The sequence below is a fragment of the Lingula anatina genome, chromosome 7, assembly GCF_051362555.1.
Source record: "Lingula anatina isolate TDL-2025a chromosome 7, LinAna3.0, whole genome shotgun sequence".
Classification (NCBI taxonomy): Eukaryota; Metazoa; Brachiopoda; class Lingulata; order Lingulida; family Lingulidae; genus Lingula; species Lingula anatina.
Genome location: NC_141773.1, coordinates 12,302,289 through 12,328,896, shown reverse-complemented (window position 1 = coordinate 12,328,896; position 26,608 = coordinate 12,302,289). Strand labels below are relative to the sequence as shown.

At 36.8% G+C, this 26,608-nt stretch overlaps 1 protein-coding gene and 1 long non-coding RNA gene across 2 annotated transcripts in view; one reads left to right on the top strand and one right to left on the bottom strand.

Annotated features, from left to right (window-relative positions):
• Positions 1–14,983, top strand: part of LOC106175029 (protein capicua homolog) — a 34,000-nt gene extending 19,017 nt beyond the window's left edge. The window contains exons 5-23 of the mRNA XM_087016963.1: positions 309–494; positions 1,460–1,592; positions 1,839–2,032; positions 2,533–2,746; positions 3,148–3,368; positions 3,579–3,878; positions 4,272–5,209; positions 5,482–5,609; positions 6,243–6,311; positions 6,734–7,018; positions 7,399–7,572; positions 7,929–8,206; positions 8,577–8,735; positions 8,984–9,129; positions 9,516–9,658; positions 10,058–10,228; positions 10,570–10,719; positions 11,041–11,093; positions 11,325–14,983. Coding sequence (XP_086873089.1) covers positions 309–494; positions 1,460–1,592; positions 1,839–2,032; positions 2,533–2,746; positions 3,148–3,368; positions 3,579–3,878; positions 4,272–5,209; positions 5,482–5,609; positions 6,243–6,311; positions 6,734–7,018; positions 7,399–7,572; positions 7,929–8,206; positions 8,577–8,735; positions 8,984–9,129; positions 9,516–9,658; positions 10,058–10,228; positions 10,570–10,719; positions 11,041–11,093; positions 11,325–11,684 — 4,302 coding nt within the window. The 3' untranslated portion in view covers positions 11,685–14,983. The remainder of the gene's footprint in view (positions 1–308; positions 495–1,459; positions 1,593–1,838; positions 2,033–2,532; positions 2,747–3,147; positions 3,369–3,578; positions 3,879–4,271; positions 5,210–5,481; positions 5,610–6,242; positions 6,312–6,733; positions 7,019–7,398; positions 7,573–7,928; positions 8,207–8,576; positions 8,736–8,983; positions 9,130–9,515; positions 9,659–10,057; positions 10,229–10,569; positions 10,720–11,040; positions 11,094–11,324) is intronic.
• A 3,626-nt stretch (positions 14,984–18,609) lies between these two features.
• On the bottom strand, positions 18,610–25,649 carry LOC147760761 (uncharacterized). The gene is made up of 5 exons (XR_015335484.1): positions 25,399–25,649; positions 24,946–25,036; positions 23,982–24,067; positions 19,477–19,617; positions 18,610–19,311 (listed from the first exon to the last, which is right to left on the bottom strand). It is a non-coding gene; the product is annotated as an uncharacterized LOC147760761 (long non-coding RNA).
• Positions 25,650–26,608: the final 959 nt, after the last annotated feature.

Here is a 26,608-nt window from a genome sequence, read left to right as displayed (position 1 = left end):
TTATAACTAGTGCTTTCAAAGGACACAGGGACCCCCCAAAAAAAAGGTGACGGTTCTGTCAAAGCAGGGGTTGTGCCATCCATTTTTCTTCTTTTTATTTCAGCTTACCAATTTTTCACTATAAATTATAGCTCAAAAAATTGACGAAAAGCACTAAGAAAGTAGAAAAGGGATTATATATATATTAGCCAGACACATATTGATTTGGGTGAATCCAAAAAAAATTTAACATCTAATATTAAATGTTTCAGAAACTGCATGTGTGAATTTGATATTTTAAAACCAAAGTTCATTAATTTTCATCACAGATCAAAGAGAAGGATCACATTCGTCGTCCAATGAATGCATTCATGATCTTCAGCAAACGTCATCGTGCTCTCGTCCATCAGCGACATCCAAATCAAGACAATCGCACAGTGAGCAAGATTTTGGGAGAGTGGTGGTACGCTCTTGGTCCGAGAGAGAAGCAAAAATATCATGATTTAGCTTTCCAGGTAAGAATTCTGTCTGTAGCTGGAAACAAAACTTGGTGACATCTTGCATTTTTCTACAAAATACATTGAAGAGAATGTATCATGGAAATTGTTTTCCGTATGAGTTATCAACTTTTTTGTTGACCTTGGTGATATATTTCTTTTTTGGCAAAGTAGGCACATTTCTTGTGTCATGCAAAAAAAAAAAAAAAAAAAAAAAAGAAAATGGTTTCTGAAAAGACTGAGTCTGTTTTTCTACCTGTGAGCAAGAACTCATAACTGGCTCATGGGAATGATGATGTAGGAAAACTGATAAAAAGCAAGTATTATGGTTAGATATTGCCTTAAGCCGCAGACGCACACCCACGTATGAGGTGAATATATAGAAATGCCTTGCAAATGACGCAGATAGTCCTTGCTATATTGATTTCCTGACAAAGACCATAAATGGACAAGGGTCATTGAACGGTCTTAAGAGGAACTAAATCAAGTAGAACGTTTTTGTCCTTACCTGAATAGGTAAAATTAGGTTCTCAAACTGACTTAAACATTCAGTGGGGGTGGGGGTGGGTGTAAGTCAGGGCATGCAGATGCCCCTCACTTAACTTCATATGAACCCTTTTCCTTCTAATCCCTTAAAAAACAGTATAAAGAACAAAACAAAAACCAAGCAAAACTTCCATCAGTGAGCCTTTCATTTTACAGTTATACTGTCTTTATCTAGGGTTTAAACTTTTCTCCACGTGACCCCCACCCCTAAGCAAAATTATGGATCTGTGAGTGATACTGAGTTACATTCCAACTGTCTGCTTCCTGGAATTACTAGCACTGTGCATTATTTACCATGATGGAGTCATTCTATTTATTATATTAAACTGCATTCAAACTCCATAATGGTATTTATTATGACTTTTTACCTTAATCTGAGTGCATTCACACTGTCAGCTATCGAAAGTATGAGATATTTTCTCTTTTTTGTCTTATAGGTAAAGGAGGCTCACTTCAAGGCACACCCAGACTGGAAGTGGTGCAGTAAAGACAGAAAGAAGTCCAATAGCACCCTGGGAAGGAAAGGCAGTGGCTCAGAGGAACAACGGGATGATGGGGACGAACTCATGGGTATGAAAGTTTTGCAAAGCATTGTATCTTTTTTCTAAAATTCCTCTTAATAAATGGTTACTATCATAATGACCTATATCTTTATGTCATTGAATTTTTTAATTTTATTTCATTTAATGAATCTTGAATCTGTATCTGGGCTAACAGTTTCTCTAAACAGATGATGACAAAGACTAGCTTTGCTTATTCTGAATCCACAGGATTTTTTCTGTTTCTTTATTTTTTATTCATTTTTTTCTTCTCTAGGACCACCCCAGAGTGCTCTGCACCCTGCCCCACAGACAGTCCCTTTGCCACCCTCCACTGACACCAAGTTTGAGTTTGAGAAGAAAAGATCACAAAGCATGTCTGCTGCCATGGAGACTGCCAATGTTGCTGCCATGGAAACCACCAATGACGGACAGCCTGAACAACCACGCCCACTAAATGAGCTAGAGCAGGTAATTGTTCCACATCCAGGGTTATTTGGTGGTTGTTCAATGAATTCAGCTGAACTCCTGAGTTTGTTAAAGAGAGTACGTGGTCTCGGGATCACCACAGTTGAGTAAATAGACTTCAAAGGTAAACCCAGTGTATGTTTTGCCTCCACTCCTAGTTTCCCAGTACAAAATGGTAAAATTGGGTCAAGAGGAAGAAAATACACACCTGCATGTACCTGTACGCGTGTACACACACAAACACACACACACACACACAGACACTACCAGGCCCCTGGTAGCATCCAAGTACCCTGAACTGCTTTTTCTATTTCAAAACTTTTCTGCAGTTGTCCTTATTTTCTTGTGAGGCTAAAATGTTATAAGACCTAGACAAATCCCACGGTCCTGACAGTGATAGTAATATTATCAGTGATAATATATAGAGAAAAAATGTGTGTGTACATTTGAAATATCTCTTCATACTAAATTTGGGAACAATTAGAATTATTGAACATTTCCAGATGTGTTCACAAAGTGAAGAAACTCAGAACCATTATCCACCTTCCCAAACTGTGGCAGGAATCCCAACCACCACGGCAACCACAGGAACAGTTTCCTTGACAAAAGAGAAACAACCATCACAAGAGGGCAGCACAGACAACAGAAATTGCGATGATGAGGAGAGTGATGACGATGATGATGAGAGGATGATAATTTGTGAAGAGGAAGGAGTCAGTAAGTACCATAAAGAAAAGTTGAGTAGAATACAGAGAAGCTAGTGATTATAGGAGTTTGTGGAAACAAGGTGTGTTAATCTGTTAATTTGATTGCATTCAGCGAGGGTACCAGCAGATTTAGTTTGAACAACCTACTATGATAGTTTCACTGTGAGTGCACTTCCCCCCCCCCCCCCAAAAAAAAAAAAAAAAAAAACAATGTTAGCTTATGTGTAACAGATTGCATGGAGATTTGTGTAAGAAATTGAAAAGTTTATGCTCTTATCTTATGAACCCCACCCAGATGGCCAGAGAGACCATATTTTCCCTCTATAATCTGTTTAAGTAGTGTACTTAAAATTTAGGTTTTTATGTATAACCCTTGACTGAATCCAGATTAACAAACATTTTTTACTTAAGGTGAAGAGGTGGACAAAGCAGACAACAGTGGCATAGACTTGAACTGCAAAGAACATGTCTCCGATTCCGACTCTGACAGCCAATCAGAAGATGAGGCAAGACTTCAGAATAAAGCATTTCCACAGCAACGCTTCTCTCCTGTCATGAAGTCTGTGACTGCAGCAGACATAACTGTGAGACCCAAACCAATCAAAATGCTGGCAGATTCGCCTAAATCACAGGTTGGTAGTAGTTTTAATGTCTGTGATATTTGGAGCCAAAATCTATTAGGTTCTGAGATTATTTATTTTGTTTAGTTTTGCCAACAATAATGCTGACCTGACAGAGAGTTTTATATTGAAAAAAATAGTAATCTATGTAATCATGCTAAAAAATGTTTTTAACAGGTATCATTGCCAGACATTATTTTGTATATTTCAAAAACATTTTAGGGTTCTCCTTCCATGGAGGATATCCCAAGACCTTCTTCAAATGGAAGCGTTTTCCAGCCGAAGGGAGCCGTTTTTAAAGCCCATGCACCCAAAGTGAGACCTGAATCTGCTGGCCAACAGTTGTCCCCACAGACTACAGTGGCCCCCTCTACTCCCAAGACAACCCCAGTTAAATCTATCCATAATATTACCATGACAACCCAAGACAAGCAGCATGTCATTGTGCAGTCTAACACAGTACAGGCTGTGGGACCAGGCAACATGGCGGATAAGGGAGCCATTATGCAGAAAATGACACAGGTCAGTAAAAACACAGGATTGTGTTATTACTTTTATCTATTATTATTAGATTGATTTTATTTGGATGTCAAGTTTCATGAAAACCCGTCCTCTTGCATCTTGCTGTGACTTATATAGACATGCTACTAGTAGCTGCTTGTCCCAGTGAGAACTTATTGGAATGTTTATGACTCAATAAGATATGGTTTATGGATTCCAATTGTTTGACCTTTTTTCTCACTTGTCCGAAAAAATACAAGTGTGAGGATAATTTTTAAGAGAAGAAAATCATCCTATTTTGGTGCTTCTTATATTCTTTGTATTTACAATTATTGAAATTATCAAAATATTATAATTTCTCTATTACTTATTGCCTATGTGACTAATATTCATGATATTCCTTCACAACTATAGGTGTCGCCCAAGCCAACTAAGATGAGCCAAGCCAAGGCAGCCACCTCCTCTCCACAATTGCCACAGCCATCTGCGGTGAAATCAGGCCCTATTCCCATAGCCTCAAAACCACTGACCCCTCGACCCAGTCTGCCCAACAGCCCAGGAGTGGTCAAGCAGCCCCCAGTCAGTTTGGCTGGTCAGACTATACTGCCCAATACACAGAAACTAGGGGCATTTTTGGTGCCAGGGCCAGCTCCAGGGATGGCCATTATAAATCCATCTGTAGTGACCACCACAGCCAAGAGCACAGCAGCTAATGTCCAGAGTCCGAGTTTCATTACGGCCACGTTGAGGAATATTGCCCCATCACAGGCTGCAAACACACAAAACCAGGCACCGGCCATGTTGTCCTATTCTGTGTTGAGGCCACAGCAGGGCGTTTTGGCAACGGGGCAAAATCAGACAGTCACACAGGCTTTGAATTTGAACCAGCAGGGGGCACCACGTGCTGGGGCGACCCTTCAGTATATTTTGCCCTCCGTAACTTTGCAGCCTGCGCAGGGGAATAAGATTGGGAATGTGTTACACATGACTCTCCCGGGGACCTCCAGTAACATCCAAGTGCTGCCTTTTCAAGGAACATTCACCACCCAGCAGCAACTACAGCAAGCAACCAAAATGGCCGTGACCTCTGCACCAGCCAAAGGTCAAGGTCAAGCTGTCCAGACCATTCCTGGGATGGCATCTCAGACGCTGCAGATTCTCAACCAAACAATGAATGGCAATTTGGGGAAACAACAGGCCATGCCTATAGTTGGGTCACAGCTTGTCACCATCACCCAGCCTAGTGTGTCCGTGGCAACACCTAAGCCACAAATGCAGGTGGCCTCTCCTGGAGTTGCTATGGCAACCATGTCACAGGCAGGGTCACATTTCTTCTTGCCTGCCTCACAGACGTAAGTGCACTATTTATGGTCTTAAATCTAATGAATTTTACATAAAATCTTGTAAGCACCAACAAACTTTTTCTTTTTGATATCTGTTTAATATTTAAAATAATCTTGATCTATGAATTTATTGTGTGTACATTTACTTCACTGGAAGTTTCAAATTATACTTCTTTTTTACCATTTTTACACGAGTATCAAAATCTCATTATATTTCAGTCTCTCTGAATATCCTATTTATTGCTGCAGTCTAACTTACCAATCCTTTTCATTCCTTTCAGATTCACATACATCCAGCCGCCCCAGTCGCCAAGTGTAGCCATAGCAACTACACCCGTTGCCAAGACAGCAGAACAAGCAGGTTGGAGTCCTGGTCTCTTTCAGGCCTACTTTACTCTCCCTCCATCAGGTAGCTTGGTTCTCCAGGCCTGTGCATGGAAAGCTTGCTGAAATTGTGGAGGCCTTAGTGTGCATTTTGTGTATTTTGAATGACCAGCACTTATTAGTTATCCACTAGTCCCCCAAGGAAAAAAATTTTTATTTTTTTAGATCGCAAGTGGCTCCTCTCATATTTAGTTAATTAGGAAACAAATATCTACAAAGACTTCCCAACAGACAGTCACTTTTTAATTTGTTATTTGACTGAATTGTGCATGGAGGAATTTGAGCATGTTGTGATTTTGGATGAAGACATTGATTTTGAGAAAACTCCTTTCAAATACATACAGTAAAAATCAGCAGCAAATAACTAATGTTACAGTATTCTAAAACACTCACAGTTAGTGATGCACATAAAATTTGTCTTGATTAAATTCTCTCAGTCAAGAGAACTACAACTTTAAATGAAGTCCCCTCTATAATAAGAAAGCCACGGTGACAGTTAAAATCCACCATAGTGTACACGCTAAGGTACCCTCCCTCTATTTTTTCCTGTTGGCAATGGCAAAATTTTGAGTTATTTAAAAATTTCAGTATAAAAAAAAAAATACAATTTTATCTTGTTTTCCCCTACTATTATTTATTGTAAACTGCATGTCTATAGATTTGCCAACAGATGTTGCTGTATTTCAAGACAGTACCTCTATGTGCTTCCATGCCAGGCTTGATGTAGGTAGGAGAGGATTTAGAATTTAATGCATGTCTTGTTGTCAAGTTCACATTTGTTCAGGTAGTATATCTATTGTTTGCATGTTTTTATTATAATTTTATTACTATTATTATTTATTTATTTATTTATTTATTTTTGTATGTGATATCTTATTTTACTAGATATTTTCATTGTATGTATGTTGTTGAACAATTTATGCAAAAAATGTGTCATTATTTTAATGGAATTAGCAACAATAACATGATACCAATCATATTTATATGAAGCTGATACCATGACTAAGCTTAAAATAAATATTGGATCTAAAATATAATCTCTGTTGGCTAATTCTCATACCTTTTTGTGCAATGTGAATTAAAATAAATGTTGATATTGTTTTAAAAATATGCTGTCATTAAGTATCTTGCTTTCTCTCTTTAATCAAGTCCACACAACTGGACAACCAGGCCAACAACAGGTGCTCCACTCTGGCCAAACTGGACATCAAATTGTCCAGAGTGGTCAGCAGCTAGTTCACACTGGTCAGCAACTAGTCCAGGCCACAGCTAGCAGTGGTCAGCCACAGCTGGTGTTACAGCCACAACAGTCTAAGTCCCCAGGGATGGTAATAGCCAACTCACAACCCGCCGCTGCCACCGCTGCATTTGTTCCCAAGTTGCCGCTACCTAAAAGTCAGGGGCAAGGGGCACAGAGTCCAGCTTTTTATCAAGGTAAGATTTTCAAACTTGATAATAGTGCTGATATATATATATCCCTTGTGTAGTTCCTGCTTCCAAATGCATATTTTTGGGATATGCTAGCTTTTGTTTGCTTGTTTAGGCCATATTCCTTACATTACCACCAAATGGATGATAAACTAGCCAGATAAATCTTTTTTGTTGTTGTTGTTGTTGTTGTTGTTGTTTTCAGAATAATTTGTGAACTAGAAAGTGGTGGGCAAAGAAAGAAGCAGGAAAAGATCTCTAATGTTTATACTTTTATTTTCTGTGACAGGATGAAACCTTGAAAGGATCAGAGTTTGTTTCCAAATAAAGAATTCAAATTGGGTTGAAATAAGTCCTATATAAAATTAATACTTTTGAATATCAAGGTGTGATGAATATCAAGTCTCCAAAAGTTGTTTCCATGGCATCATCTGAGGGGAAAACAGACATTGGTTATGTGAGTAGTATGACATCAACTCAGAAACCAACCAGAATCAAGGCGTCTGTGGCCACCATTCCTGTTGGAACTGATGTGATCACAAAGGCAACCACAGTGCAAAGTAAGAATGTGGTGTTATGCAGCAAGTGGACCAACAGCCACATGAGCAACAGAATTTTGAATCTAAAAGTTTATTTTGAAAGTTTAAAGCTGTTCTTTATATTAAATTTAAACACACAAAAAATATTTTGAAGACAACACAGAAAACATATGTAGTAGTCTACAAATTTTTAATGAATCAGATGGGTCTGCATGCAATACATTTAAAGGAAATCTGCTTAAAAATCAGATTAAAAAAACATCTTTTTATGCAAATAAATACTATAAAATTATAGCCCAAGATAAGATATCATGGGTGCCCCCATCTCAGTATCACAACTCTTATATTTATATATTTCACTTAAAATGTCCCTATAGGCAGCTGCACAGACACACAAACTACAGCCACTTGTAAGTACACCAGATCCAGCCCAGCAGAGGCCTCCACCTGCAAGATACAGCAACAAGAAAAGCCCACTCCAAGAGAGGAAAGATCCAAAGACCTTGAAAGGTCAGAGGTCAAGGATGAAGGTCATGGTGAGGATGCTGAAAGGAGGGATGATGGAGATGAGAAGCCTCAGAGGTCTTGTAAGGGAAAGAGGTACAAGGAAATTGTGGCAGAAAGTGGACTTAATGCCTTGAAGAAGGAAAGAAAGGTGAGTTGTAAAGTTTGTTCATAGTAACCTTCAGTGCAATGATACAATTAAAACTAATTTGTTCAGGCCATCATCATATTTCAAGATATATCCTTTATATGCTCACTCCAATCCCATTATTAGATTTCTAGAGAATATAAATATAATTATTCAATTTTACCTCAAATATTTAAACTCTTACCCTGAAAAATATACATTTAGTAGTCTCCCACTAGAACTTTTGCTACTTTTTAAAACATCTTAAGTTTCAATTGAAAGTCTAGAACTGTTTTTTTTCCAAGGTGTACTTTTCTGGCTGTTTTCCTGGTGCCTCTACTTATCCTAGATCTGCAATTACATATTTTATTTTAAAAAAAAACTTTGATTCTAGATTTATAAGCCAGGAAGCTCTGGGGAAGAAGAGAAATCTCCTTTGACTACAGGTGGAACTACAGCAACAGATGGAAGTACAAGACAAGCCAATGAACAAACTTCTGGGGAGACTGAGGAAGGTACCAGACAAGATAGCTCTAGTGGTGAAGAAAAAAAGGTAAGGATATTGAAGACCACTTCTGACTGGATATCTGATTGGACTCCCTCCCCTTTGCTCCTTTTTTCATGGTGTTTATACTTGGTACTTATTAGCCTGTAAAATTGATCAGTTTTAGTCATCATACAAGATAGACGACCTCCCTCACTTTATTCATAGAGAGGCTCAGTATTGCTCTAAAAATTTAAAAGATGACTGTGGGTCAGAAAGATGTACTTATAACAACTGAAACATTTCTAAACTTTCAGCCCCTGGAAAACAAAACCAAGCACAAGCCTATCCCTCCTCCCATCCCGCTGCCGCCACATGTGTCCTCTGCAGTAGCCTCCCCCAGTAGTACCAGCAGTCCACGCAGGAGGTTCTTTAAGCGTGAGGTGGATGATGGCATGGATAGGTCTGTATTGAAACTGCCGTGCTGTGTGTGTGTGTGTATGTATGCATGTATGCGTGCGTGTGTGTGTGTGTGTGTGTGTGTGTGGCCAAATGCAGTTACTGACTTTGGCTTGAATTGTCCTTATCCAGGGTTAGAGCTGGATCAAAAACAAAGGATATTTCACATATTTTCACATTTTTAAAAAGGAAATTGTTTATTATATTTCTTGCTTATAGTCTTTGTTGCATCTTGTTTTTGCTTAACCAAATTATTTTCAAATGTTATAAATGAAAGAGAGAGAGACGGTCACATGTATTCTGGGCAAAAAATGTATACCCTTTTTGGATGACAGACTCATTAAAGAGCAATTAATTTGTATTATATGAATTGCTATATTTGTTTTGCAGGGTCCTTGAGCAAGTAGACTTTGAGCGCAGATTTGAACAACTCCCTCAGTTCATTCCTGACAATTCCGAGACTGGGACGCCATTGCCCCAGAGTCCCCGTGTGATTCTCAACACATACAGGAAAAAACGCAGCTTTTCCACAGGTATTGTAAAGACTAAAGACCACGTGGTTTCTTTCAACAGTTACCAAAATATGAATTCCTGTTTTTTTTTTTTTTTTTGTCTCTTACTGTAGAATCTGTTTAAGATTGGCTGGGACCAGTGTCCAAAACTACCGTTCAGCTTTAAAATGTTGCTTTGTGTGATTTGAAACAAAAGACTGACGTCTGGTAGAGTTGATTTCCAAGATTGATGTTAAATTGAATTTGTTGTTATATCATGATTTCCCATGGAATTTTTTTAAATCATATCTGATATTCTAACTATAAGATTGATATAGAGCACACCCTAAATTATTTCAGATGATATAGATAAAAAAAATTTAGATTTATATAATTTCTCAACTTAGATATTGCATGATATCATACTGGATTATTTTCTAGCTGACCATGATGGCTCAGATGCAGACTCCACACCAAACACTGCCACCACCTCCAACACTGCCTCCAACACGCCAATGACACCCAAGAGTGGAAGGTTTGAGGACACCAAGTTCTTTGGGAGTAACTTTAACCTGGAGGCTCTGGCAGAGGCAGCTTTTACACAGAGACAAGGTACCTAAGTTCACCACTAAATCTGAACACGATTAATAAATTGTTTGTTTTAAGGTACCTTATTTCCAGTGGTGGATTTAGAGGAGGGGGAGGTCAAGGGGGCCTGACCCCCCCTTCAATTTCTGGTCCCCTCTTGAAATTGGAATTTTGACTAGCTGAAGCATAGTTCTTACCTATATCAAATGGTACCATTCACCCTCTAAAATACCAAAAATTTTCGGGGCCCTTGCTAGTGGCACTAAAAAGCAAATATGTGGTCTCTTTAGTTTAATCTTTACTTGTATTTCATCATTATTATTATTGATATTTTCATTTATTATTTTTATTATCATTTTCCATAGGTGGAGAGTTCAACGAGGGCGAATTACCATCCCCCATGACACCTAAGACCCCCAGTTCTCCAGGGGCCTTCTCATCCCTGAGGAGAATTTTAGACCAAAGAAGACAACTTGTGATGCAGTTATTTGAAGAGTATGGCTGGTTCCCTTCAGGTAGTAGAAGTTTTTTAACAGACCAATTGAACTGTAAACAGCTCCATAGATCTCAAAAAAGTCAAAAGTGTATAATAATCGATATTTCAATATTATCCAGTGTTATCAAGCAAAGAATCTGAGTTTTAGACTGAAATTTGTCGATCATGTCCAAGTTATCTGATCAAAAGTGTTTGACATTGTCCAGTACTAAAATGTTGATTTCCACCTGACAGTGTTGCTTTATTTTATTTTATTTATATTCATTTAAGAATAGTTAAAATTTATCCACAGTGATGTGTAATACAATACTGTAATTTCTCCATCAATCTCTGATTCCAGCACAAGCCACAGCAGCATTCCAGGCCAAGTACCAAGACATCTTTCCTTCTAAGGTATACCATTATAACATTAATGACAATCTCTGAATAAAATTGTAACAAATGTGGAGAATTTACAGAAGTGATATAAGTAGAATTAGATGTGCAGAGCAATCTGATGTAAGAATTTATCATTTAGAGCTCAGTTTACTATTCTTTTTTTTTCAATTTTTATTTTTATTTATATTTTTATATACAATATTCAAAATGTTGAATAAATAACAAATTTTACTGATGTTTGAAAAGGTATGCCTCCAGCTTAAGATCAGAGAGGTGCGCCAGAAAATGATGGCCAACGTCCTCCCCGATGGCCTACCCACCACCCCCAGCGAGGTGCCCACCACCACTAACAGCACAGACAGCGCTTCTCCATCAGCAGTAACAGTACCAACAACAACAGCCACAGCTACAGCGTCCACATCATCTTCAACAGTGACCACACTGTCCTGTGCCTCAGGAAGTAAAATGGCTGGAGCGAGTGGTCAGTCTGGGCAGGACCTGGACCAGGGGCAGATGAGTGACCAGCCAGGGTCTGGTTTACCAGGACAGGGCAGTGACCAAGGGTCAGTGGCAGCTGATAAAGATGTGGGTAACGAGAAAGTCTAGACAGTGTCCGTCCCATTCCCATGTCACTTGCATAGTCACACTAAGAACTGATGTTTGTTATTAGGGAAGAATTTGCTTATTGGATTTAATAGAACATATCTGGATTTTTTTTCAATATGACATTGTTGTGTTATGATTAAAAGCAGTCAGGTTGATGGTTTAAATCCATATCAGCATCACTTCTAAAATCAATAGTTTATGCTTTTACTCTCAGCTACATGATACAGTCATTAAACTGGTATTAATGACTGTCATGAGAGTTAGGTTGTGAAAAAAAAAACTCCTTTACGAAAGTGATCAAATCGGTGGGTTTGGGTGCAACTATGACCTTTGACCTTGGAATTAGCTCACCAGTTACCCAGTGACTGTTTTAAGATGGGATAGGACTCCAAGTCATAAAGTTATTGTATATATGAAATTGTTATGGTTTGTTAAGGTTACAGGAGAGGTCATGTAGAAGTATGGTTGTATATAGATCTGTATATATGATATACTCTTATAGGAAAACAAACTATATCATAGCTGTATGTAAGTATGCCATATTAGGTCAAGGCATGGAATAAGTGTAGTGTGTGAAAGACAAATGAAGGCAATTTTGATGTGCTCCCTCTTGCTGTCATACAGGATCTCGTAAAAATTGGTATTGTGGGTACCTACAGAAGTTTTCATATACTTTGTATACTTTCCCGAGCAGCATAGAGAAATTATCAGCACTCAGAGCTACAGCATAAAAATGTTACACTCACTTTGTTGGTCAGGATAATCAGGATAGTCAGGATAATCAGGAAGATCGATTTTATGCATGCTTTGTCGCGTCTTTACCCACCATGTAGTTACATTGTGACATTCGATTTGTGGTCACATGGCTGAACATGAGGTCACATGATTGGTCATGTGACCTGGCATGAAATGCCTGATTGATCAAGTGACTAAGAGCGTTTGGATCCATATATCATTCAGACTGGTTTTGGTGATGTTGTACATATTGGTAAACGTTGGTAGTTGCATTAGCAATGTACAGAGATTTTATTGCATTCACATCTGCCTGATTAGGTTCATAATTTAGACTATAGATGGCACTGCATATTTAAATTCACACCTGTATTGTAGTGTACTCCAGGCTATTTGCACTTATTCATATCTATTGGGTCAAGCATTTTGTAGCTTTTTCTGAAAACATGTTGCTCATTCTTGCATTCAAAATAACAAGGCTCTAATTCCATGGTATCTTTGCTATTGAAATCCTTATAGTTTCAAGGCAAGAAAAATGTTTCAAAGGATTGTAGGTCTGTTGATCAGCTGGTAGTAATTTAATGGTATCTCTATAATTTAAAAGGGAATTTTTGTTGACTAAAATCTTCCTATTTTTTAAACAGTCTACTTGCATGCCTGAAGGATATGTTACACCCTTTATAAGTGGTCAAAGTGCATCCCAAGCCCAAAATTTAAATTTTGAGGTGAACATTTGGAAATGAGGAGAAAGCCATTTTTCAGCTTGCTCCAGTAAGGGCCACAGAAAGAGAGCGTGGTGTTAAAAATGTTTATGTTCAGGCTTTTTTTTTCCTTCGTCTTCTTTCATTTATGAACTCAAATACACATAAGTCGGACAGCACAAAAAAATTAAGATGATGCCAAGAAACATTTGTTTCATTTTTTTTACTCATGCCAAAACCATGTGTGTGATCTCATTGTGGTTGATCCACCTCCTATTTTCCAACAGGTTCTTTCTGCATGCTTTTTACTGAATCATCCCAGCTTTGTACAGAAGTATTAAAGGATGAGTCAATAAATTACTATGATATGTTATAGAATATAATTGAAGCATTCCCTATGAGTCTGGAGACAATGAATCAATATCATTTATCTCTAGTACTATATAACCATATGTACTTTGATTTAATATTATCCAATTTAGAATGGTACAATTGAATAACAGATGTTATTGGCTAATTTCGGGGAGGGGGGGGGCAAAGATAATTATTGATCTTTAGTCGAAACCGTGCTGCTTTTTAAGGACTGTTCAGACAGGGAAACTTGTGGCATGAAATTGGCCAAACTTACATCATCAGACAGCCTATTAATGGAATAACATTTGTCTACATGTTAATGATGATAAACAAGTAAGCCCAGTTAAACCTGTGCCCAGTCTAAAATATACCTTGACTAAACACAGTAGGACAACCTGAAGAGAAAGGGGTTATAGTAATAGTTTCATAGAATCAATTCCCATACTTAGATTGATCTAGCTGGATCGACCCATCTCCACGGGGTCTCTCACTATATTACATTCAGGGTAAGTGGCTCTGATGTCTGGCATGCCTTCTGAAGCTGTTAAGGGGTAAGAAACTATTGTTTAGCAGCTGCAGTAGGCATGTCAGACATCTAAGCAGCGTAATCTGAATGCAATTGAGTGAGAATCTCCTCTGAGATAGGTCGATCCTGCTAGATCATTCTAGGTATGGAAATTGGGTCATAGTCTTGCCATGACAATTTTTTTTTTTTTTTTTTTGCATATAACTTTGTTGTTAGTTGCCCATTGTTACCCTTGTTTCACACGCAGTTGTTATATTTCATTGTTTTGAAAATAGTTATTTTGATGATTATGCATGCTTTCATGTAATTTTTCCATGTTTTGTTTGTGAATAATTTTGTTACAGCCTTTTTTTGCCAAAAAAAAAATGAAGATTAATTAACAAGACAAAGGGATCTGAACTACAAGTAGGTGATTCTGAAATATTGGGCAGGTGTGGGATTAAATAAATGTTTTAAGGCTGTGTACCAGTGAAGGTTTTAGCCTTGGTCTAGATGTAAAGCTTGTCTTGCTCTTAGACTCAGCAGGGCAGGGCATATCTTTGTAATATGTGTGGCTATAGCCATGTTATCAGTATAGTTGTAGCCTTATATTTAATGTGGCTATAGAAAGTCACGATATATTTATAAGGCTATAGCCATGTCATGAATATGGCTATAGTCCTGTTCTTTGTAATGATAGGCCTTGTACAGAGTAAGGTAGGGCTATACCTTTGTCTTAGATTGACTGTAGCCATTTATGGTCCATACATGGTCTATGAACTGGATAAAATGCTTCAGAAATACTGGTGGGCCCTAAGGTCCGCAAAGATAAGAAAGTGATGGAATAATATCTACCCAATAACAAGTGGCAAGCATCCATTAGTAAATATCAGTTTTTTGTTATGAAATAGAAATCAGCATACGATGTGATACGTGTAATGCTTATAGTCTCCTTTGTGATATTTTATTCTTATCCTGAATAAAAAAGACTTCTATTTATACAATAATTTGTCTTTTTTTCTGTAAAAAATACTCAAACAGTGTCCCAATTCTGTCGCTGCAAGTTTAATCGTTATTGTCAGGCTTCTCATGAATGAACGCCTGTCTCTGTGCAACTACAAATTTTCGCTTCTATTTCCTCTGCTTCTGAGGATACACAATCTTTTACAAACTTAATAATAAGTTTATAAAAAAAAAACAGTTATTCTCTGACTGCCTTTCTCTCAACTTTCGACTACTGTTTATTTTTAACTGACTCTAAACACCGGCATTTTAAAATAACTTCTAAAAAAAATTACTGTTAGAACTTTTGTTCTCTTAAATTTTGTTGCATAAACACTGAACTAATTTTCATAAACAGTCATATTATTTGTATGTTATTCATGTTTTTTAAATCTTATGCAGCAAATGCTTGCTTCTGCGTCTTATCAGACGACACTATACGTCAATCAAAAAACTTTCAACATTCACATTTGTTCAAACAAAAAACATTCTATTTTTCAAAACCACAATCTTCACAAGTCAAGATAAATCTTGTCAATATTATCAAGAATCAAAACACAGCCAGCTAGTGCAACAGAAACAATACGCTAGAGTGAATCAGTGCAACTGAAATGAAATTATTTTCAACTTATTTTATCATACGGATATTTTCATTGCACATATGGACAACTGAACCCTTAGTGCAATACTGTCACAGGGGTGTCAGCTATTTTCATGACAAGAAAAATGAAATTTGCTTTAATCGCAAACGGGTGTCCTTCTCTCGCGCACACAGACTAAAGCCTAGGTCCCAACCGAATGTACGGGCTGCTACGTGTGGTCTACGGCCAAAAACAACGGGGAAAACGTGAGTGTTCGTGCGTGAAGAGCACGTTCATCGTGCGATTTTTGGAGGACGCAAACAACACGTAGAAATTTTTCGACATGATCAACAGCTGCTTGATTCCTTCCCTGCGAACTAGCCACGTCCTGGCCGGAGGCAAGGAACCTAAAAAGCCGTGCGTCTAAATGGTGGGACCCAGGCGGAGTTTTCCCCCAGACTGCCCAGAGATCCCTGCACGCGCTGTGAAGGATTGATGTCTTGGATGACCATCTGTCGTCTTTCTCCCTGTCTCTCGGTCGTCTTTAGCTAGAGGTTCTCTTCTCGTGACAAATTTCAGGATGACAGGTGACTCACTGTCACACTTCATAACGGCATTGTAAAACTAGCTTTTGTGATTTAGCCATCTTTGACGGCATTTTAAGAAGAGACCAAACTCTGGATCTTGGCAAACTGCCTTGTTTTTCTATTACTGAATAGCCCACTTCATGAGATTTAACAATTCAGTAGAACAAAACACCTAGGATCAATTTAATAAAATGAATTTAATAAAGGGCAGTGGTCAATTTCTTGGAATCACTTGAGCATTTTGTAAATAAAGGATCCTTAACTGAGATATAGCTCCATTTTCAACTCAACTCCTACAATATCGCCATGTGTATCAGAACTGTTGCTAGGAAGAGACGGTCATTATTAAGGGACCATTATTAAGGCACTCGAAAGTCAGAAGATTGCAGCGTGTGGTCACCGACTGTAAATTTAATTAATGGTCCTCAATGCTCAGCTGCATACTCTAGTGTAAATAAACCTACGCTCCGTAGATATCACTGCAGCTCAAGCGTGTTCTCCTGCACGTGGCATAACCTGCTGTTACCGCTGAACCAGTACCACGGATTGATTTTTCACTACTTATTCACGGACATGTCTCTGGCTTACCAGGGTGGCAGATATTATAAGCACATTTTCCATACACCAGAGAACCAAATGACCGTCTATTTATCTAAGGCTGTTTTCCCAGAGCTTTTAGATCGATCTATCTCCGCGGGGAGTCTCACTAGATTACTGTCAGATAATCCGGCTTAAATGTCCGTCCCACCTACTACAAGCTGTAAGGGGGTAAATAACTTTCGTGTCCGCTCGGCTGACAGCTATTTAGCGTGAACCCCCAGGGAGTTAGGTCGATCTAAAGTAGATCGATCTAATCTCTGGAAATGGGGTCTAAGAGCATGTCTGTGAATATCTCGTGAAAAGTAAATATGTGGCCCTGGTAGAGGGTACCCTGGCTTTTTGAAACTTTAATTGCCTATAATATCTGGGATCCTGGTAAAGGGTATCTCTGGCAAATTCTTGACACGATTCTCTGCAGAAGAAAAATGATCATAATGAATCTGTGGAGAGGGAACCGCTGCACTGCCATAACACCCAAGGTCCTTTTTATACCTTGTTCCTGTACTTGACACTCTTGACATTACGTCAACAGAGATGAATAAAACCACTGTCGCCCAGAACAGAAATCTCTTTTTCAGCGTGCTCTTTTAAAATGTTAATGGTTGTTTCAACCTGAATTTTTTTTAGCGAAGGACCGTTTGATAAATTGAGTGTAAATTAATGGAAAAAACTTGGAACTCAGCGTTTATAATTACAAAGATAATATGCCAATAATCCTCTCACCTAGAACGGAACTCACAACTGAATTAAGTCCCCCAGACTCAGAATATACAAACTGACTGTACAATTAAAAAACTAAATGTCTCAAGAACCGAAAGAGCCACAACTGAAAATTCCTCTCAAAGTTAGCAAGTGCCGCAGTAAGAAGAACACTGATTAACTAACAGAAAGAAAGGGGAATTACACCGGCCTATCCTACAGATATTTATACATAAGTCAAGGAAAAATAAAGGCAGTTGTTAATGGTCATGAGTCTTCTATCTGAAATACCAGTCCTTTGATCTGTGGGTCATTATTTAGTTGGTTATGCCCTTACTCTTCCCCGATCAAGACCCAGATAAGATAATTATCCTGCAGTGCGACCCTGGACCCTTCTCGGACTGGGTGGGGTACAAATAAACAATCGATTAACTCAAAAATTAAAATTAATTCTGCTGTTGAAAAACACATTGCTATGGTGGCCCCTATTGGATATTTCGACTTTTCGACTTTTAGAGTTTGCGACTTTTAGAGTTTTCGACTTTTCGAGTTTGCGACTTTTAGAGTTTTCGACTTTTCGAGTTTGCGACTTTTAGAGTTTTTGACTTTTCGAGTTTTCGACTTTTTTACCAGTCATACACTGGCTGCGCGTAGGAAGATATTCAGAAGTAAGAAGCAAGGTAGATCTCGACGAAGTCAGCCAACTGGTCACTTTTTGGCCATAGCAACACTAACATTTTTAGATATCTCATGTCACAGAAACTGTGCAACTTATTCACGTCAATGGAAGGTGGCTTTTCGCATGAGAAAATTGACTATCAAGTTTCATTAAAATCTAACCTGGCAACTTTTTTACCAGTCGGAAAACTGGCATCGTGATACTAGCCGTCAGATGTCAGTGTTATTTGTTTATCAAGACAAGAGCAACTGATAGTTAAAATGTACTTCTTGTTTTGAGAATACATATGGAAGACAAGAAACATATACGACGTTTGTATAAAAAATAATAATGAAAAATGAAAAAAAAAAACTCCGATATTACTTTTCATTATTACTTATTAATTACTTATAACTTATTTTGTCTTATGTCAACTTTTTAACAATTATGGCAAGTATATTTTTATTTAAGAAAATCTATAATGAAAGAAAAAACAACTATGCACATGTATATATATATATGTGGTAATTTATTAGCAACAAAATGGGCATTTAGACCATTATGCCCATAAAACAAAAGAATTTATTGCACATTTCAGGCATGCAACCACTTCTTAAATGCTTGTATCAATTTCAACATTTAATTTAAATTTAAAATTTTTAAAAATCGTATCATAATAGTAGCTTCTAGCAGATGTATCTTAAATCAAGTTTTTCTAGTTAAAATTTATCTGTCTAGATGGGAGTGTACCCCTCAGCTAAATACTATTTTAATTTTACAGCAGCTAAATACTATTTTAATTCTACAGTAACATTACAATAACCTTGATGTTCTCAGCAGATGAGATGCTAGTATTAAATCATTTTTAATCAGTTGAATTTAAATTGCACTGATGTCACTTTCCATCTTTATTTAAATCAGGCTTTATCTTTGGCAATAAAAAAGCAAAAAATCCACGCTGCCACCAGACAATGGCAACACACTAATATATGCAGACATAATTTTAGCATATAAAATACCCCTAGCTAAATATATAATTGTACAGTAACATCTAGGCACATGAGACATTCAACCATTTGAAATTAAACAACAGACACACACACAAAAAAAAACATAAAATGTCCATCTCTTGTCTCTTCTTAACAGCAAACAGTATGCATTCCTTGTATGTCCTTTTGATCAGTATGTGGCCCTTGCAATGCTGTTATCTGAAAAATGAAACAAAGCTAATTTTAAAAATTATTTCACACAAATTCACATTTGAATGTTTCAAAGGTTTTATATTCCAAAGCAACTTTCCTCATTAAAACTACTTTCTTAATCATCCACCTTTACATATATGCAATTTCTATACTACGGGCTGTATTTCATACCTTAGCTGTCAGACCATAGCAGAATCCATAGTTTATACAAGGTATGTGGGCAGTCAGCTGGTAAGGTGTGGTTAGGTTAAGACTTAAGAGTTTTATTAAAGTTGTTGGAGACCTCTCACTTCCTGTCTCTTTTTTCATTTACTGAAAAATATAAATAGCACATTAGTAATCTGTCTTATCTAAATAAAATTCAACTGATTAAACACCTGTAATAATAAAATCTTTATTTTACTCCGACAATTAAGAAAGTTCTATAAATAGTGTGTAACTCTACCCTTGACAAATAATAGCATTCATTGAAAAATTGAGAAGTTCAGATCATGGTGAAAAGCAAATCAAAGATCAACTTCAAGGTCTCAGTGAGATTTCCAGAATATGACCTCCTATACAAGTTCAATAGTAACTATGGGCGTATCTCTGCCAGTTTTCGAGATATAAGGGATAGAAAATTTGCAAAGTTCAGTTCAAAAATATATTTCCATGTAGGATTTGTGTCTTTATTATAAAGAATAAAACTGTAAGGCACTCTTATTTTTGTTGTACCACTCAATGAGAAAATTACAATTAAAAAATATGAATTAAAAAATACAGTATGTGTAAAATTCACAATTGTCTGTGATTTTTCATTGAAAAAAACAAGTACCTAGTCCATTTGATTTTGATAAAATGTCGTTCATTTTTTAAAGAAATTTGACTTGCCCCATTAAGAATATATACAATTTTGTTGTTGAAGATATATCTTTGTAAAAGTGTGCAACCCAAAGCAACAAATTTTCAAACCCAAAATAATTCTGTAGAAACACCTAATGAAATACGAATATAATAAAATCAAATCAAAGCCTATGATCAAAGATTGTCACCTAGATTGAATCATCTATTATTGATATTTCAATCTAAAAGTGTGCAACCCAAAGCATTCATATTCTCTAAACCAAAATAATTATGTGGACACATCCACTGAAATTTTAAGGAAATCAGCTTTGACATCAAGATTGGATCATTTATTACTGACATATCAATCTAAAAGTGTGCAACCCAAAGCATTCAAATTCTGTAGCCATTCAAAATTATGTCAACAATAAAGCATGCCTAGCTATTTATGTTTGCGTGTTCGAATTGCTTTTCAATAAAGCATGCCTAGCTATTTATGTTTGCGTGTTCGAATTGCTTTTTAAGTTCTGCTTCACTACAACTATTTTCACTATCACTGTTTTCTTTTATAATTTCTTCACTACATAAATTATCTAAGCTATTTAAACACTCCCCTTCACATACACAACTTCCAACAACGGTTGCCACATGTGGTCTACCTTCCTACAACTATACACCCTTTCATTAAGAAATTAAAATTATCCTGTGCAGCATTTCCTAAAATAAAGACAACCTAACAAATGGTAAAAAGCTAATAGTCCACTTCTGTAGTTCCCTGCACCTACTTCATCAAGAGTTACTACAGCAATTTTTCCAGATATTAAGTCAGCATACCTATAAAATACAGAGTAGATTGTTTTTTTACCAAATCCCCTAAAAAACGAAACATAATCACACCCAGAACATACAAACAAAACCTGCATAATTTACCCACCTTTGACCTATCTAACCTACTCAAGTCGGGATCATTAACTATGTAACCATGCAACCTATTAACATTAACATAAATTTCCTCATACAACTTACAACTTAATTTTATCAAAATGTTCTTACCCAGGTACTCTCTGCTATCATACAAACCAAGCCCTATTTCTAGTACATCAGTATCTGGTGATATGATTATCATATTATTTTCTGAACTATTCAGACTGTGAAGCCAGACTAAACTGTCCCCTTCTTCATGATTTGAACTAAATAAAGCATCCCCCCTAACAGAACCACTGACAGCTAACTTGCATATGTCATTATAACTACCAGCTACACACAACCTAGTACTCCTATATCTCAGTGTGACTGTTCACAGTGAAACTGCAATAAGGTATCACCAAGGTAGGCTATTGGTTTACCCTTGTTAGATCTAGATATTGCTTAAAGAATCATGCCAGACTGCTGGTAAAGAGGTTTCATGAGTAATTTCTTCCACATTTAATCCTAAGCAACCCTGATCTCTCCTATCATGTTCAACTTGTTTAGGATAATATTTATTTTTGTCCACTGGTTTATCGAAAACAACATGAATTTCCACAATATCTTTGACTTTAAATAATTTAAGTATATCCTGGGGTAGCGCTAGCAATTTTTTTCACTTAGCCAAATCACCACATTTTTGTCAATTTGTTATCAAAATGGTTATAATTTGGCTAAAACATCAAATCAAGCCCTTTTTCTTTAGCCAATTTAAGCCAATTTTAGCATTTGGCTAAATTGGTGAGTGTTAGCGCTACCCCAGATATTCCTATTGTAAAAAAATTGTGCATATTGTTTGAAAGTAATGGTAATGGTGGTGCTATAACCTGAAACATTGCATCAATAACTATGTTAGTATAGGCAATTTCTTTAGGGAACCCTGTATTAAAAGCTTGTGGGTAATTTGATTGAAAAAAAAAATGTCTTGATAAAGACTTATATCTTTTATAGGGGGGTCCATCTTCTCCATAGGGGGATCCATCTTCTCCACATAAAGCTAAAGGGATTGGTATTATTTGTTGAACATTTAGTGGTAGTGCTTTTTCCTTTTTTTTGCCCAATTCAGCTGTTTCCTTGAAAGGATAATAACTCTTCATATGAGATCTATATTTCACAATAAAAACATTGTGAACAACTCATAGAAATATGATATACCACAAAAACGGCAGTTATAGCTATTATTCTGATATCTGAGCTTGTCTTTAGACCATGTGACCTCCACTGATGGCTATTCTCTGTTATAATATCTTAAGAGATTAAAACAAAAAACAAACTTTTTAGAAAAAAACAGGGACTAACTTTGAATGTAAAAATGGATACATTAACCATTGGTAAGTATGGGAAAATTGTTGTTTACTCCAGGAAAATTCATTTTTTGTCCAAAGTGAAGAGTCCCTTAATTATCCCTTTAAGGACGCTCTCTCATATTTCAGATTTCATATTTCTGCCCTAGCGATTTTGATTAAAATTGTAAGACAAAATCTTCTTACCATTCATAAAAAGTAGGTAAAGGTCAATTTCAAGGTCACAGTTAGATAGCCAATATATGACTTCCTATTCAAATTTAATAGTAATTATGTGCATATCTTTGCCAGTTTTGAAAGTATAAGCACTGAAAAAGTTGCAAAGTTCAATTCATGATGAAAAGTAGGTCAAAGGTCAATTTAAAGGTCACATTTAGATTGCCAGTATATGACTTCCTATTCAAGTTCAATAGTAACTATGCACCAATCTCTGTAAGTTTTGGAGATAAAACGGAATGAAAATTTGCAAAGATCAGTTCATGGTGAAAAGTAAGTCAAAGGTCAATTTTAAGGTCACAGTTAAATTGCCTCGCATGACTTCCTAGTCAAATTCAATAGTAACTATGGGTGTATCTTTGCCAGTTTTGAAAGTATAAGCATTATAAAAGTTGCAAAGTTCAGTTTATGGTGAAAAGTAGGTCAAAGGTCAATTTTAGGGTCACAGATTGCCAGTATATGACTTCCTATTCAAGTTCAATAGTAACTATGGGCATTTCTTTGCCAGTTTTGGAGATATAAGGGACTTAAATGTTGCAAAGTTAATGGTTGCAAAGTTAATGGTTGCAAAGTTCGTGATGAAAAGATATAAGGGACTTAAATGTTGCAAAGTTAATGGTTGCAAAGTTAATGGTTGCAAAGTTCGTGGTGAAAAGAAGGTCAAAGGTCAATTTCAAGGTCACAGTCAAATTGCCAGTATATGACTTCCTATTCAACTTCAATAGTAACTATGGACCTATCTCTGCCAGTTTTGGAGATATAAGGGACTAAATGTTACAATTTTGGAGTTACAATAATGTGCCATAAATTTCCAACAAAAAAATTAATTGAAATAAAGAAAAGGTCATTTTGGTTGAAATTCTTGAAATGGGAGGTGCTCAGAAGTTCTTGATGTTCAAATTTCATAAAATAATGGCATTTTTGACCCAAAGTTGTCTGCCTTGCCAAGCCTTATATTTTATTTTCCAGGTCAAATCCAAGGGCATATTTGAAATCTCCACATATAAATGACTTTCAGTCAGCCGTCTGTAGAAATTTTTCTCATAATTCCTTCGATATGGTAGATAATTAGCATTTAATTTTGCCATTTTTGGACAAGGGTGCACTGCAATGAGCACCACACCTAGACCCCAGCACCGACAAAGCCCAAATTTAACATGGAACGAATTGAGATTATAGGTGACCTAAATCCAAGAGATGGGTATGCAGGTCCTTGTAGTCTAGGAGGAGAAGGGGTAACGGTAATATGGTGGCAGAGAGGGCAGAATGATCCGGACGGGACTAAAACCATGTGTAACGCCAGCGCCTACGCTGGTGGTACAATAACAAAGCTGAGTGCAAAAAAAAAAAAAAAAACGTTTTCTGTACCTTTTTACAGATAGACCATACTTTTTCTTCAGTCGGGACCACATACCACGATAACCAAGACATCTGCCAGTTCCTTCAAGTTCTTCCTGCAAAGGTTTTACAGCAAAACAGCCTCAGAAAATGAAAATCCATTTTCACATGTTTAGTGACAGTACATGAAAAACAAGCATTTAAACCTCATTTTCACAAGATTCTACATAATAAACCACATTCTCAAATTTAAAAAAAAATAGATTACAATAAAGACAATGATTACAAACAGTCTAATTCTTACATAAAACCCATTATAATTAAAATAATCAATAGTAAAATAGTAATAAATAATATTATAGAATAGTAAATTGTAAAATGCATCTTCTATAATTATCCAAGCTTATAAACTACATTACTGTATTTGCAACAAGACATGTAAGGCAACTGAAAATGTTGCTTAAAACATGAGTTACTAATTTAATAAACCCTATCTTCACTGTAGTGGAGTAAGAGTTACCCCCTGATACTGATTTAGCAAAAAATAATTTAAATTTTGGACTTAGTAAACATAATAATATTAACAGAGTGTTCATTGGGCTCAATGACTGGTATATTGCACTGTTTGTCAATTCATTTCAGAAGCTGAGATCATAAGCCGGACATCAAATTTTTGCATAGAAAAAAAAACAGGCATTCCTCAGTGTAACATGCTATAAAGACTAAAATGAGCAAAAAAAGAATCATTCAAAGACACCCTGGTGCATAGCACAAAATTCATGCACTACATGTAGCACTCCTATTGACAATTCAGATATAGGCAAAGCATATCAGAATCACCAGTAAGAAGTGCTTGTACATGAATTTTGCACTACCTGGTGCAAAATGAGAATAAAGGCCAAAACTTGCAGAAGTTTTCAAATTTAACTACATGTATGAGTTAGCAGGATATTTAACATTTTACAATCATATAGTTTCTCTTTAGAAGACTCACCCTCATTGCATGAATCACTTCAGGTAAATCCTCTTCAATTGATTTTCTTCTTAAGTTCAATTTGACAAGACGTTTCCTCAAGTAGGATTCACTGAGTATGAAATGAGAAAATATGTATACATTGTACAACAATCTAAATAAATACAAAACATGCAAATATATATCTTTAACATAAAATGTTTAAATATGCAAGAATGCAAAAGCTTGATGAAGGGGGGGGGAGAGAAAGGAGGGAGCAAAGATGACATCTTTTTGCAATATAAAATACAAATAAATAAATGTGCAAAGCCCTCGAGGCTTAATTAAGCACTGAAAACTAGTATTACATAAGACTACATCCGGATACTCCCCCGCACCGACGTGACCCCTTGCATAATCAGTTACAATAATTAAGTTTGATGAGTGAGGATACTAACCTTTCCAGTACCATATCATAGGGAAAGTTACACTCACCTTACATAGGTGCCATGGGCAAGTGACAATTAAAGTTTTAGCAATCTCAGTTGCTGTGTATCCTGCTTTGAAATAATAACTAGTAATAAGATTTTCCATTGCTTGCTTTCCGCGTGCCAAATGTGCAGAAATTCCGCAGCAAAAAGCTGTCCGCAGAAAAAAGTCGAAAAGTCGCAAACTCGAAAAGTCGAAAACTCTAAAAGTCGCAAACTCTAAAAGTCGAAAAGTCGAAATATCCAATAGGGGCCACCATACATTGCCATATTTTAACTGTTTTTCATGGAAAGATATTTTCTTGTTTGCACCATGACTAAGCTTTCGCAGACAGCAGCTCTTACAGGACGTGGAAGACCATAAGATTGTCGGTAAAAAAAACTACGGCTTAATGACAAAGCAGGGGTGTGAAAAAGACCATTTGCTGATTGGCTTACAGCTGCAGATGATTGACAGCCAGTTGTAGACCAACTGTTATCCTATTATTACACCCCATTTCCATAGATTAGATCGACCTACTTTAGATCGACCTAACTCCCTGGGGGTTCACGCTAAATAGCTGTCAGCCGGGCGGACACGAAAGTTAATTACCCCCTTACTGCTTGTAGTAGGCGGGACGGACATTTAAGTCGGATTATCTGAAAGTAATCTAGTGAGACTCCCCGCGGGGATAGATCGATCTAAAATCTATGGGAATAGAGCCTTAGAAATACACAGTCTGTCGTTCGTGATAGAAGGTACTGAATTAAGCCGCCCCAACTTGACACGGAATGCGGCCTAGCTGGTGAGACTACCTGAAAACGCTCACACAAACAAATATTACGCAACTACAGATTTCGGATAAAGATCTTTGACACCATTCTTGGACACGGCGTATTGGATTATTGTTTTGAAATAATGTGTGCGGTTTAACAAGATCGCAGTGAAAGACTTAAACGGAGTAGCTGCAAAGAAAGCTTATAAAACAATGCATACGGCCTAAGTGGTGATGTTTGTAAAGAGCATCTTTATTTCAACTCAGAATATAAAAAATAAATGAAAAATCAAAGTAAAAAAATCAAGGTAATTGAAAAATGGCCTTTAATCAGTTCCCTTAGTTGTACCCAATGGCAATGAATGGTTATGCAAGAGATCCAATTCAAAGAAAAGTATTATGAAGCACGAGAATATATCAAAGGGCGCTGTGGTGAAAGACGGCGCCAAGCACAGCGCATAC